We start from the raw sequence: 12,518 nt of genomic DNA, 5'->3' as shown, positions 1-12,518 counted from the left end.
ATTATTCGTGTAGGCTTTCTCTGTTTCAGTTTGGTGTTGTGTGGTCTTCATCTTAGCTCATGTTTAGTTCTGTTATTTAGTAGTTCTGTTTGCCGTCTGGTCGTTTGTATGTTTTCCGCTACGTGTATTCTAGTGTGCTTTGGCATCGTATGTTTAGTTCGTGTCTTCTTTCCTTTAATAAGAAGCTTAACATCTTGCGTTTGCGTCACACCTCTCCCATTAAACGTTACATAATGCTAGAACAAATTAAACCTAAAATAAAACTAAACTTAAAAAAAAAACTAAAACTAATAAAAACTACCTCTAAAACCGAATGAAATCTAAATTAGAATTAGAAAAAAAAGTCACAATTAAATAAAAACTAAAATATAATGAAAAATCTATTATAACCTTGCTGCATAGTAATTATGTTCATATAATCAAAGAATGTTTAAGGATAATATGCACAATGATTACCTAAACATCAAACACACCGGGCTTAAACGGCAGCGATAACAAGGGGACTAACCTAGAAACAGGTGACAACAATAATAAGGGGCGTGGTTACAGACACGCACATGCAATGATTGACAGGTGGGTGGCATGGATAGACGTGACATGAGTTCACCATTTGACATCTTGTGGATTTAAATTAAATAAATACATTACCAATTAATTCTATGAAATGGAGAGAGCTGCATGTCTCAAAACACAAGCAGATATTTTCATTTCAGTGAGAGAATGAAGTCTAAAACCATGTCTTGATATTGAGTGCTTACCAGCCTATGAATGTAAGCTATTGTGTTAGCATTGTAGGCTAGCCTGATGAGACTAAGTTACTCCTTACTTGTTAAGTGTTTCATATATGCTGTGAAATGTAACATTTGTCTCGTTCATCTGCAGATTGGAAATGAATAGTGGATCAGTTATAAGTAGAACCCTAGTTTATTCACAGCCATGAACATCAAACCACAGACCCTGAAATCAGCCCTTTTCCATTAAAACCTGCCTTGTAAAACAAATGAGCTGCTGCCACACCCACATGTGATGTGTTTGAACAAATAAACCTGAACCAAAGACAAAGGAAATTATTGTGCTGTATAACAGTTTGTGATGAACATTCACATAAGTGTTATAAGCAGATAACCATAATGACCTTACAGTCCATGTTGATCTTTAACACTAACCACAAAAACAACACAACATGAATGAACTATAACAACAGTTGAGGTTACCTGATCTGGTTAACAAGACAAGAAGTGAAAGTATAGTAACGAGATCTATTTGTGATGTCTTTCATTAACACCATCTAACACTTCATTAACACTCGGTTTGTCTAAATTCTGATCATTCTGAATCTGCAGTATAGAGTCACATACTCACTGTTTTCCTCTGAAATAGATTTGTGTGTCTCTCATAAAATGATGATCCTGCTCAGTCTCTCTCACTCTGATCTGAATCTGTTTGTCCAGTTCAGTTTGTCATATGACTGTTGAAGACTCCAGATTCAAGTTTATCTTCATATTTTTACAGATATTAACAGGATAACAGGAACAGAGTGGGTGACAGGTATGACTGTTATGTAAATGCAGACAGACTCGATGCAAAAGGAGATAGCAGGAACAACAGACCGAAATTAATGCAATACCAAAAAAGCCTTTATTTGAACAGAGATATCTCCGCGGATCTCATACATACAAAACATGTACATCAGAGAGATCTGCAAGTTACTGGTAACATGCAGGTTTTATATGCTACTGCTCCACCCCTACAGTCATCTTCCATCGCATATATGGAGTTCTCGTACATACATGCATGACTTTGTTATTTCATGTTCACGGTGTCTCAACCTGATAGGGTGTCCTTACAGGCAGTTGTTGCAAGTGACCTTCTGTGGAGCTTATCAGTATAGAACATACTTCACAATAGTCTGACACTTCCTGTAGACCAAACTGTTTTCTGTTGCAACAATATGCTGTTTGGCCCTTGTAAGGCCCTTCTAAGATTATAAATAAAGTTTTATAGCTTAAAGCATTTAAGGCAGCAATTATATCTATTTTTAATATCAATTTTACTGATGAGCAAAATATACTGTTGCTAATGTTATTGCTAAGCAAAAAATTCATTTTTTCAACAAACCCCCTTTTAATCTCTGCTAAGAGATCACCACATAGCTTCCAATGTTACCCTCTCGTCTTCTGACTCCCCGTGATACAACAGTGACATCATACCAGATCGCCCTTGTGGTTCCTTTTTTTTTTCACAGTGCTGATAAAGTGTTCCACTAAGCTCCTTACACATGGAATACAACATCCACGTGCAATCACAATACTCAAAAAATACAGCAATAGGTATTAATGCTGACATAAGAACCTTATACTTCCCAAATGGCCACTACAGCTGGCCATTAATAAGATTATCAACCCCTGAAGCTTTATGCAAAACTCGCAAAGCATACTCAATATTACAGTTAGTATTAAAACAAGTAATGGCCTTGACCCTCCATGGACACTGTTACGACCCGGCCTAGGCTACCAGATCGAAACAGGAAAGGACGGAGAAATAATATTAATAAGGAAAATGTTTATTTGTGGCGGGACAATACAGGCTTCAGGAGTTGATATGGCCAAAGAAAAATAACAGCTTCGAAACACAAACAGAATGGCTAACTTCCTATTTATCAGAAAGAAAATATACAAAAACCTACCCTAACTTCCTAGCCGTAAACAGAGGACAAAAATGGAACAGAAATAGCCTCAACTCCCTACGTCCCAACCACTGGTCTGCAAAACCAATGAGGTGAATATACAGGTTATGTACAAAGTGTGCTATATACAAAAGGCTATATACCAGGGGTACTAAACTGGCGGTCCGGATCCGGCCCCGAACACAGTCCTGTCCGGACCCTCTTTCATTCATGATTAACTGGATACGGACCAAAACAAAACCGTAGCATTTATTTCAGGGCTATTGAATAAACACTCCGTCACAAGTGTTATGTTCACCGCCCCCGCTCAACAACTTACGTTCGCCACACCGGTCACAGGCATCTGCCAAAATTGGACCGCGGACAAATTTAGTTGAGTACGCCTGCTATATACAATAGGCGACCAGACTGATGTAAAGGGGAAAACCGTAATCATAGTCAAAGGAGAAGCATAAGGTCATAACCGGCACAAAATCCAAAATACATACAAAAAACACTTCAAACACTCAGAAACATCACGAACAAACTATGCAGTAACTACTTGATCAAAATCTCAACGAACAACCCTCAATTCCTTCCTGCCTGCCCTCATGTCTTCATTCCTGGGCCGGTTTAAATGGGGGACATGACAGCAGGGACAGCCAACAGGATCGTCAGAAGGAAGTGATGTGACGACAGACAGCCAACGGACGCCGACATCGTCGTTGCGGAGCACGATTGGACGCGTTGCCTGGGGAAACACAACTCACACACACAACGTCCGGTGCTCACACATAGCGCACCTTAAGACAACTCTAGTGAACTATATATAAATTATCCTGACGACCTTAGGGTCGTAACACACACATACACAGGGGGTGGTCCCATGGAAGGTCCTGATGACCAAAAATGTATGGCCCCACATGCTGTTAAATAATAATAATCACACTGCTGCTAGTTTTAATAATAATGCAGAAATAAAGTCAAATAAACAAATGTTAAACCAGGCCTATAAAACAAAATTAGAAAGTAAAAATCCAAATACATCACAGAACTTTTACTTCATCAGCTGTCAGTGTCATCTATTCTTCTGCCCTCGTTGGAGGTGGGGTAGACTGCCCTTGAAGTGCCCCTTGTGCCCCATGGTGCGGTATCCAGTGCTTTATCAACATTTTGCAGACAGACTTAGTCCTCTGCCCTGGTGGGAAATGCTTCTGCCCAACCTGAGAATTTGTCGATGACCACTAACAAATACCTTCGGCCCGTACTGGTATCAACATGTCAGTGTAGTCAATCTGGATCTCCTCTCCTGGCTCCTGTGGCCCAGGAAACTTGCCTGGACCTGGTTTTAAAACACGAGATCTGTTATGTGCATTACAGATGTCACATGTTTCAGTCCAGTCTGCTATTAAGTCAGTTAAGTAGGTGCTACCAGTAACACATTTTCCTTCATTTTTGCTACCCCGTGTGCCTCAGTTAACACTGATTTAATCAAATGACTTGGTAAAATCGGTCTCCCATTTGGTCCCTCCCAGATTCCTTACCCCATTTACCACCTTTGTTTAACCTGTTTCCTGTTTCACCGGCGCACGACAGCACGCTCGCACGCAAACGCGGATTCACGTATCGTATTAGCATAGCTTAGTTATAGCCTTATACACTTACCTTAAGTGGTGCAACTACTTTACTTGATTTGCACACTGCAGAGAAATGATTTTTCTTTCCACATGCATTAGTGACACTAACAGGGGACATGGCTTTGGCCTGTGCACAAACCACTTCCTTTGCACGACATATGTCTATGGCTTTGGTCAGAGCCAAGTCTGGGATTGCTAGCAGTTTCTCCCAAAGGGAAGTGTCAGTCACGCTATTTTTTCCCTTATCATGAGATCATCAGAATCCCCAAATTCGCACTTGCGGGCTCTGGATTTAAGTTCAGTCACAAACTTATCAATTCCCACGTCGTCATTGTACTTATGCTTCCAAAACTGATGCTGCTCATAAACAGTGTTTTTCCTCGGCTCGCAGTACTTTTTAAATGCAGCGAGTACGTCTGATAGTTCTTTATTTTCGGGGTCAGCATAGGTGATTTTGAGCATGTTATAGAGCTCTAATCCATCCTCTCCAACAAAGTGCAAAAATACAGCAATATGTCTTGCCTCAGATTTGTTTGTGAGCTTTGATGCTTCGATGTAAACTTGGAATCTTTGTTCCCACTTCCTCCAGTTTTCCGCCAAATTTTCAGTAAAGGACAGGGGCAACAGCTGAGTAAATGCTTGCTGCATGTCTGCACAGATTAAATGTCTCTCTCACAGTTTTCCTCCGTAATTGTAAGGAGATGTCCACTTCTGTCACCATGTAGTGTTACGTGATGGGGAAAAGAATCACAGACAGGTTGGAACCACCATAACGCGGTCCGTTTTTATTCCTCTTAACCTCGAGCCAACCACGAACAAACATTACATTCACCCACGTCCGTACATACGGTCAAGGCGTCATCACATAATTTGTATGGTAGCTAACTAGGGACAATTATCTACTCATACAACAGCTACAGCCAGATTTCTGCAATTCTGTAATGCTCCAGGATTATGGATATGTTGGTCTTGTTGAATGTCACATCCAGCTATCCAGCTAGCTAAACACCCTCACTCAAAGATTCTACAAACCATGATGTGGTGTTCAAAATCCTTTATTGAAGGAAAGGTGTAAAACTACAACCACAAGCAAAATCAAGTGTATCACATTAACATAAGATCTTAAATCATATATCAACAATCATTAAATACTACAGTCCCTGACAAATTCTGTCGCTTATCCATGTTGTGGAAACAAAAGCTTATAACTTGACTTTAAATTCATCAATTGGTTTTAGAAATGAGTCCTATGAAAGCTGAAACCCTCCCAAATTAGATTTAATTTACGAAAATAAATTTGCTTCACTGCAGAAATATTGATCATTTAATGAACACAGAAAGGTCAGATTTTGGCAAGACAAAAGTTTTGTCGCCTTGTCATATAATGCACCCAATCCTAGTTTACAGCCTCACCTGGGCTCACTAATTGATTGGTTAATTAGTGGGTGTGTAAAAAAAGAACTCCAGCACCCCAGACCTTCACTCTCACTGCAACTTGACCTCTGACAACATACCAAATATCCATCCTGCGATGAAAGCCTTGATTATCAAGACGATGAAGACCAAGTCCACTGCAGAGGTGGCTGGCACCTTTAATGTGTCTCAGCGTCAAGTACAAAGAATTAAAAAAAGATTTGAAGAGACTGGAGATGTTTTTGACAAGCCCAGGTCGGGCAGACCCCACAAGACAACTGCTCGGAAGGAATGTTTGCTGGTTAGAAAATCCAAAGCCAGTGCCTCTTCCACTGCAGCAGAGCTCCACCAGGCCTGGTCACCTCAAGTCCCTGTGACAACTACAACAGTTTGTAGGATTCTGTCTCGAAATGGCCTTCATGGTCAAATCAGTGCCCAGAAGGCAGGTAAAAAACCGTGTGGCATTTGCCAAGGCCCACAGCCTGCTAAACTTGACCCAGAAAACAGTCAAGCTTGGTGGTGGAAAGATCATGGTCTGGGGTTACATTCAGTATGGGGGTGTGCGAAATATTTGCAAGGTGGAAAGCAATATCAATAGCCTAAAATATCAAGAAGTATTAGCTACATCTTACATTCCCAATCATAAAAGGGGTCAAATTTTGCAGCAGGATGGTGCTCTATCTCATACATCCATCTCTACATCAAAGTTCCTCAAGGTGAAGAAGATCAAGGTGCTCCAGGACTGGCCAGCCCAGTCACCAGACATGAACATCATTGAGCATGTTTGGGGTAGGATGAAAGAGGAAGCTTGGAAGACAAAACCAAAGAATTTTGATGAACTCTGGGAGGCATGTAAGACTGCATTCTTTGCTATTCAAATAAAATCAAATAAAATATATATATTTCTGTCAGTCAAGACAAGACTGATTTTTACTTTGATAATTCACATCAAACAACAGTCAGATCTGATCAGTCAGGCAAGGTAACAGCATGCAAGGGGCGGTCATGTGGTAGAGAACTGGTCTTGGGTTCAATTCCCAGGCCTTGAGCAAGGCACCTAACCCCAACTGCTCCCCAGGCGCCGGGCTAGGGCTGCCCACCGCTCTGGGCATGTGTGTACTGGGGCCTAGTAATCAACTAGTGTGTGTTTGTTCTAATTGCACAGATGGGTAAATGTGGAGGACAAATTTTGATTGCGGTGAAAAATCACAATTGACAAATATGACACATATTCATCTTTATTTGTTCAACACATTTCATACACTGTGGAAATTCAAAGCGATTAATACAAAAATAAAACAAATCTGTCACCTCAGCAAAGTAGAGGAAAAATACATATAGCAATTTATTAATATACCTGCACTAATATATATATATATAATATTTAACTAATAATAAATAAATATAAATACATTAAAACTCATTTCATTACATAAAAGTTATAATAATAAAATGGTAAATATTCAGAAAAGATTCAATGAAAATATGATAAAGTGTCACATCTAGCTCCGCCCCATCCTGTCAATTGTCTTAATTGTGTCTTCCCATGTGTTCTCCTGTGTCACGTTGAGGACTCCGGCCCCTCCCTTTTGGGCGTGTGTTTATATTGTCCACGTTAATCATCTGCGTCTGTGGAACTACGTGGTGATGGTTATGTCTAGTGATAACTCGTCTCACCTGTGACTCGTCCCGTAATCACGTGGGGCTAATGTGGTTTGTCTATTTAATGTGCGTTCGCGCAGTGTCCTGTGCTCGTCGTTGTCTAAGTCTACACGTTGTGTGTGCTTCAGTCAGTGTTGCCCGTGCGCTAGAAAGCGATATTTGTATTAAATAAACTGTCAGTGACGTATGCCGCAAGCAGGATTCCTGTCTCGTCCTTGCCGCCGCACTGAACGTCACATCCTGCTACGCTCCTGTCATTAGTTACTCCTCCCCCTTTATTATTGTAAACACCTGTCTCTAGTTTGTCTGGTCATTGATAGTAGTATATATTGCTCTTGCATTGTGTGTAGGGTGAGGGTCAATGTTTAAAGTCATTCTGGGTTGCCTGGGTACTTTTTGGTTGGTTTTTGTACTAAGTACTACTTCTGTACTAAGCTCGTGTACTATGTATTCTGTTTTGTGTAAGTATACGTTATGATTTATTGGTATTTTCCTTTGTGGCTGTGTCTTGTTTGATTATCTTGATCTCTCTCTAGTGTTCTGTGATCTAATTTATGGTTAGTTAAGATGCCGTGTCGGTCAAGTACCTTCGTGTGGGCAAGGTAACTTTAAATTGGGTAAATCAGCCCAGTTCTTGGTAGATATTGCTCTCTATTGTGCGTGTGTCCACCTCCTAGCACCACACCCCATATGTGAGATTTACCAAAAGTAATTTGAAGTATTAGATCCACTGAGTGAATCCTGTTCAAAGCTGCAGAGTTGTGCTAAGTGTATCTATGGGATCAAATGGCCCCACATCACAGACCTTCTTAACATAGGCTACTGGAAGTTCAAAGCCTTTAAGTAACATTAAAAAAGAATACATTATTTAAAGAAAACTCAATTAGTGTACAACATGCACACAATTTACACAGTTTAAAGTGAAATAAGAAATCCATTAGTATGAAAATAAATATTCCCAGTTGTTTCCTGAATAATAGGTTCATAGTATTGTGGCTCATAGTATTGTGTTCAGTGCTATAAAATGCAAATGACGCAATGAGCTTGTGTCTTGATCCTGTATACTATGAAAAACTTCCAGCTATTTACCTGTTGTAGTGTTACAATCTAAGAAAATGTAACACCTGTGTTAACCTGTCAAACCAATAATTTGCCATTACAAACACCAAAAGTAAACAAAAGGCAGGGTCAAAGGTCATTGTGCGTTAATCAAAGTGAAGTCAATAATAAACCTATAAGGAGGACAGCAATTCAACTTATCAAAGATCTATGAAACTATATATTTTTTTAATAAATTAGTTATATATATGTAGGTATAGATTTAATGATTTCAGAAAACTTCATAGTAATGATCCCTAGACAGTAGAGTTTCAGGTCAGGTGTGTGACCTCCATGTCAGGTGTGTGTGTGTGTGTGTCTCCACTTGCTGGAAGACATGAAAAGGACACACACCCCTCTGCTACAGCATATGTTCACACATAGGGCAGTCATAGCCTGGTGATTAGGGAACTGGTCTTGTGACCGGAGGGTCCCGGGTTTGATCCCCAGACCTGAGGCCATGACTGAGAGGCGTCTGCCAAAATTCCGTAAATGTAAATATTTACACCAGCACACATTACCATGTAGAATCGTGTGTGTGTGTGTGTGTGTGTGTGTGTGCCTTTGGTTGTCCTCTTCTGTGTGAGGCTCAGCAGTGTGGTGTCAGGTCAGATACTGTAGGAATACGACAAAGTGATCAGACATGAACACACTGTCGGTCATCAGACTGTACACACACAAGTTAATGGAGTGTATACACACACACACACACACACTACAGATTAAAACTACAAACCTCAGGTATTCACAAATAAAACACACACAGATGACCATACACTACCTGAACTAATAGCATACATTCCAAACAAATTTAATTAAATATGTTGTCTGCATGTGAGAGACAGTGTGTACATATGAGTAACTCAGAAATATCTGTGTGAAGGAAAGAGACAAATATGGTGGTGTGTGGGTGAAAGGGTGAGAGAGAGCATGTGACAGAGATTGTGGTAGTGTGTGGTAGAATATTTTAATTTATCTTGATTGCCAAGTGTTTAAGATGTTCATATTGTTGTGTGTGTGTGTGTGTGTGTGTGTGTGTGTGTAAAGTCACTCAAAGTAAGTCAGTAACTCACTCTAGGTTCTCCAGTGTACAGTGTGGATCCTCCAGTAGAGCAGAGAGCTGCTTCACTATGGAGTCTCCTGGTTTATTGTGGTTCAGATACAGGTGATGATGAGGGGTTTGACCTCAGAGCTGAACACAGAGCAGCACAGCCTTCCTCTGAAATACTGCAGTTAGACAGACTGTAGAAAGAAGGAACTCACTTTACACAGTTTAATTTACACACCCACACACACACACACACACATATGGTGCGATTGAGGAAGAATGAGAGAACTAGCAGTGATGTCTGTGTGTTATGAAGACAATGAGGCGGAGGGGGAAAGGGGGTGACAGGCTGAACTATAAACAAGCACATGGGAAACCAAAACAAGGCCGCGAAAGAGAGACAGAGGAGGGGCTAAAGGGAACAATACACTAAGATATACAGACTGAGCAGCTTCAGGAATCAAGTCCAGTGGATCAGGACGTCCTGATCAAGTATTCCTAATATTACTTACTATGCATTCATCCTTTATTTCTGATTAATCGAGTGTATCCTGTGGTGGAATTGATGGCACAGAATTCAAGGTCTTATAATATATTAAGCAGTATTTATTTGATAGCAAGAGAGTTACAAAATATAAAAGTATAAAAGTATGATGTGAAGCGTACGCTTCATGCAGTAACTCTGAACTGTCTCTCTCAGTCCAGATTCTTATAGTCAAAGTGTGTGTGTAGAAAAAACTAAGGATGCCTGCTTCCCAGGAGCAGTTATCAGTTTCCCTGGGATTCAACCTTGGGTGCTTAGAAACGGATAAGCAATATTATCACTAACTCTGCTGCTGCACAGAAAACTTCAGTCTTACAGAAAAACATCTTCAATATGGTTACAGTTAACTACTAAGCAGTACTTTCAACACAGACCGTGCTATAATGTCTGCATGGACATGATTAACATGAATCACACATGAATATAATCAATATTTCCTTCACAATCCTTAGCTGCAATGCTTGTGATTCAAGAGTGGTATTCTAATCTCAGGTAGAGGAAAAAATTATTGTGTTGTCAAACTGGCAACTTTCATGAGTTGGGAAGGAATTAACACAATATTTAATGATTGTAATGATCTTGACTCAGAATGAAGGTGAAAATCCATGTGCAGATATAAGAGAGTTTAGTAACAGAAAGAGCAAAAGGCAACACAGAAACAGCCATCTAACACCAGGTAAACAAACCAGAACAGGCTGATGTGCTGTAAGAAACAGGAAACCAGCAGAAAAATACACAGGAAACAAAACACAGGAAGATGCAAATGGCTCCATACGTCGGCAATACTGCCCAATGAATGATGGAACACAAGGCCTTAAATAGACAAGCTGAGGACTGATGTGATTACCACAGTGGTCTCTAATATTCGGATGACTGGGATCTCTGGTAACCTGAGCTAATGGTTGGTGCTCAAATTAATCTCAGCAATTGTGATTGTTAAGTTATGACTGTGACTGTGAGCGTGACTGTGTGTATAAAGATAAGTCAGTAACTCACTCCAGTTTCTCCAGTTTACAGTGTGGATGCTTCAATAGAGCAGAGAGCTGCTTCACTCCTGAGTCTCCTGGTTTATTATATTCCAGATTCAGATCTCTCAGGTGTGATGAGGGGTTTGACCTCAATGCTGAAGCCAGAGCAGCACAGCCTTCCTCTGAAATACCGCAGTCAAACAAACTGCAAAGAGAAGCATGAAAAACATTTTTACACTTACAAATCAACACACAGCACCCAAAATGTCTCTAAAACACATGTACACGCACAGATGTTTCCCCCAACCTCTCTCCTCATCACACACACACACACACACACACACACACACACACACACACACACACACACACACACACAGAGTACATCTGTACACACACATCTCTCACATACACACAGTTTGGCTGTCTGTGTTAGTGAAGAAAAGTTTATATAGAGAAAAGGTGTATGTGCATGTTTGGAAGTGCACAGCCATCACAATGTGTGTGTGGGGGTGAGAGTGTCCAGTGGACGGTAAGACGAAGAGGATGAGTATCACGTTTCGTCCCTGTCTGCTCCCTCGGGTTTGTCTGTGTCTCTGTACTTATGCATTTGTGGGTGTTGCTTGTCTGTGTTCATCTTTGTCATTCGTCTCACTTATCTCTTGTCTCATTGTTGTGTTATACTTGTGTCTTGTTAATGTGAGACTATCTAGTGTGTGTTGATGTTGTGTTCATTGTTCGTCTTTGTGTAAGTCAAGGTCCTGCCGTGTGTTCTTGTTGTTATCTGTCCCAATAAAGCTAAAGTTACTCAACGCTTCTGACTCGGTCTCCTGCTTCCTTCCCCTTCATCTCCTACTAAGGTAGTGAATGAGATGGAAAAGAAACGTAAACATGTGACTGTGTTCACTGACTGTGTGTGCATGCAACATATATAAAGAGCCAGTCAGTAACTCACTGTAGCTTCTCCAGTGTACAGTGTGGATCCTCCAGTAGAGCAGAGAGCTGCTTCACTCCTGAGTCTCCTGGTTTATTGCAGTTCAGATTCAGCTCTCTCAGGTGTGATGAGGGGTTTGACCTCAGAGCTGAACACAGAGCAGCACAGCCTTCCTCTGTAATACTGCAGTCAGACAGACTGTAGAGAGAAGGATAAAAAAAATCCTCACATATATAGCTCAACTTACATACACGTGTACACACACACACACACATACACACACACACACACACAGTTGCGCACACATTCAGGAATGAAGCTAGGAAATCAGCAGGAATCGGAGAGAAGCATCAATAATAAGGGTGGCATGGCTTTGGCTGGAGTACCATACATTTGTTATAGGGAGATTTAAATCCTTGGACATAACCAAAGGATGCAACATGTAAAGAATGGGGGAAACAAATTAAACACACTGGAAGGACCACATTAAAGTAATGAGTGTATGTGGTTGTGAAATAGAGAAGCAGACAAATAGCACTGTGTGTGTGT

General features: G+C 40.6%; 2 protein-coding genes across 3 annotated transcripts in view; both read right to left on the bottom strand.

The window, feature by feature from the left end:
- Nucleotides 1-1,566, bottom strand: part of LOC143481741 (NACHT, LRR and PYD domains-containing protein 3-like) — a 60,323-nt gene extending 58,757 nt beyond the window's left edge. The window contains exon 1 of one of the 2 annotated variants that reach the window (XM_076979864.1): nt 1,363-1,566. The gene's annotated coding sequence lies outside the window, so the exon portion shown is untranslated. The remainder of the gene's footprint in view (nt 1-1,362) is intronic. The other variant, XM_076979863.1, reaches the window with a different exon arrangement.
- Nucleotides 1,567-10,545: 8,979 nt separating this feature from the next.
- The window catches only part of LOC143481739 (NACHT, LRR and PYD domains-containing protein 12-like), a 92,006-nt gene continuing 90,033 nt past the window's right edge, over nt 10,546-12,518 (bottom strand). Inside the window, exons 14-15 of the mRNA XM_076979858.1 lie at nt 11,991-12,167; nt 10,546-11,240 (exon numbers count right to left, since the gene is read on the bottom strand). Of these exons, the coding sequence (XP_076835973.1) occupies nt 11,060-11,240; nt 11,991-12,167 (358 nt within the window). The 3' untranslated portion in view covers nt 10,546-11,059. The remainder of the gene's footprint in view (nt 11,241-11,990; nt 12,168-12,518) is intronic.

This window comes from Brachyhypopomus gauderio, chromosome 18 (assembly GCF_052324685.1).
Source record: "Brachyhypopomus gauderio isolate BG-103 chromosome 18, BGAUD_0.2, whole genome shotgun sequence".
NCBI lineage: Eukaryota > Metazoa > Chordata > Actinopteri > Gymnotiformes > Hypopomidae > Brachyhypopomus > Brachyhypopomus gauderio.
Note: the sequence above shows the minus strand (reverse complement) of the source record. Positions and strands in the feature narration are given on the sequence as shown.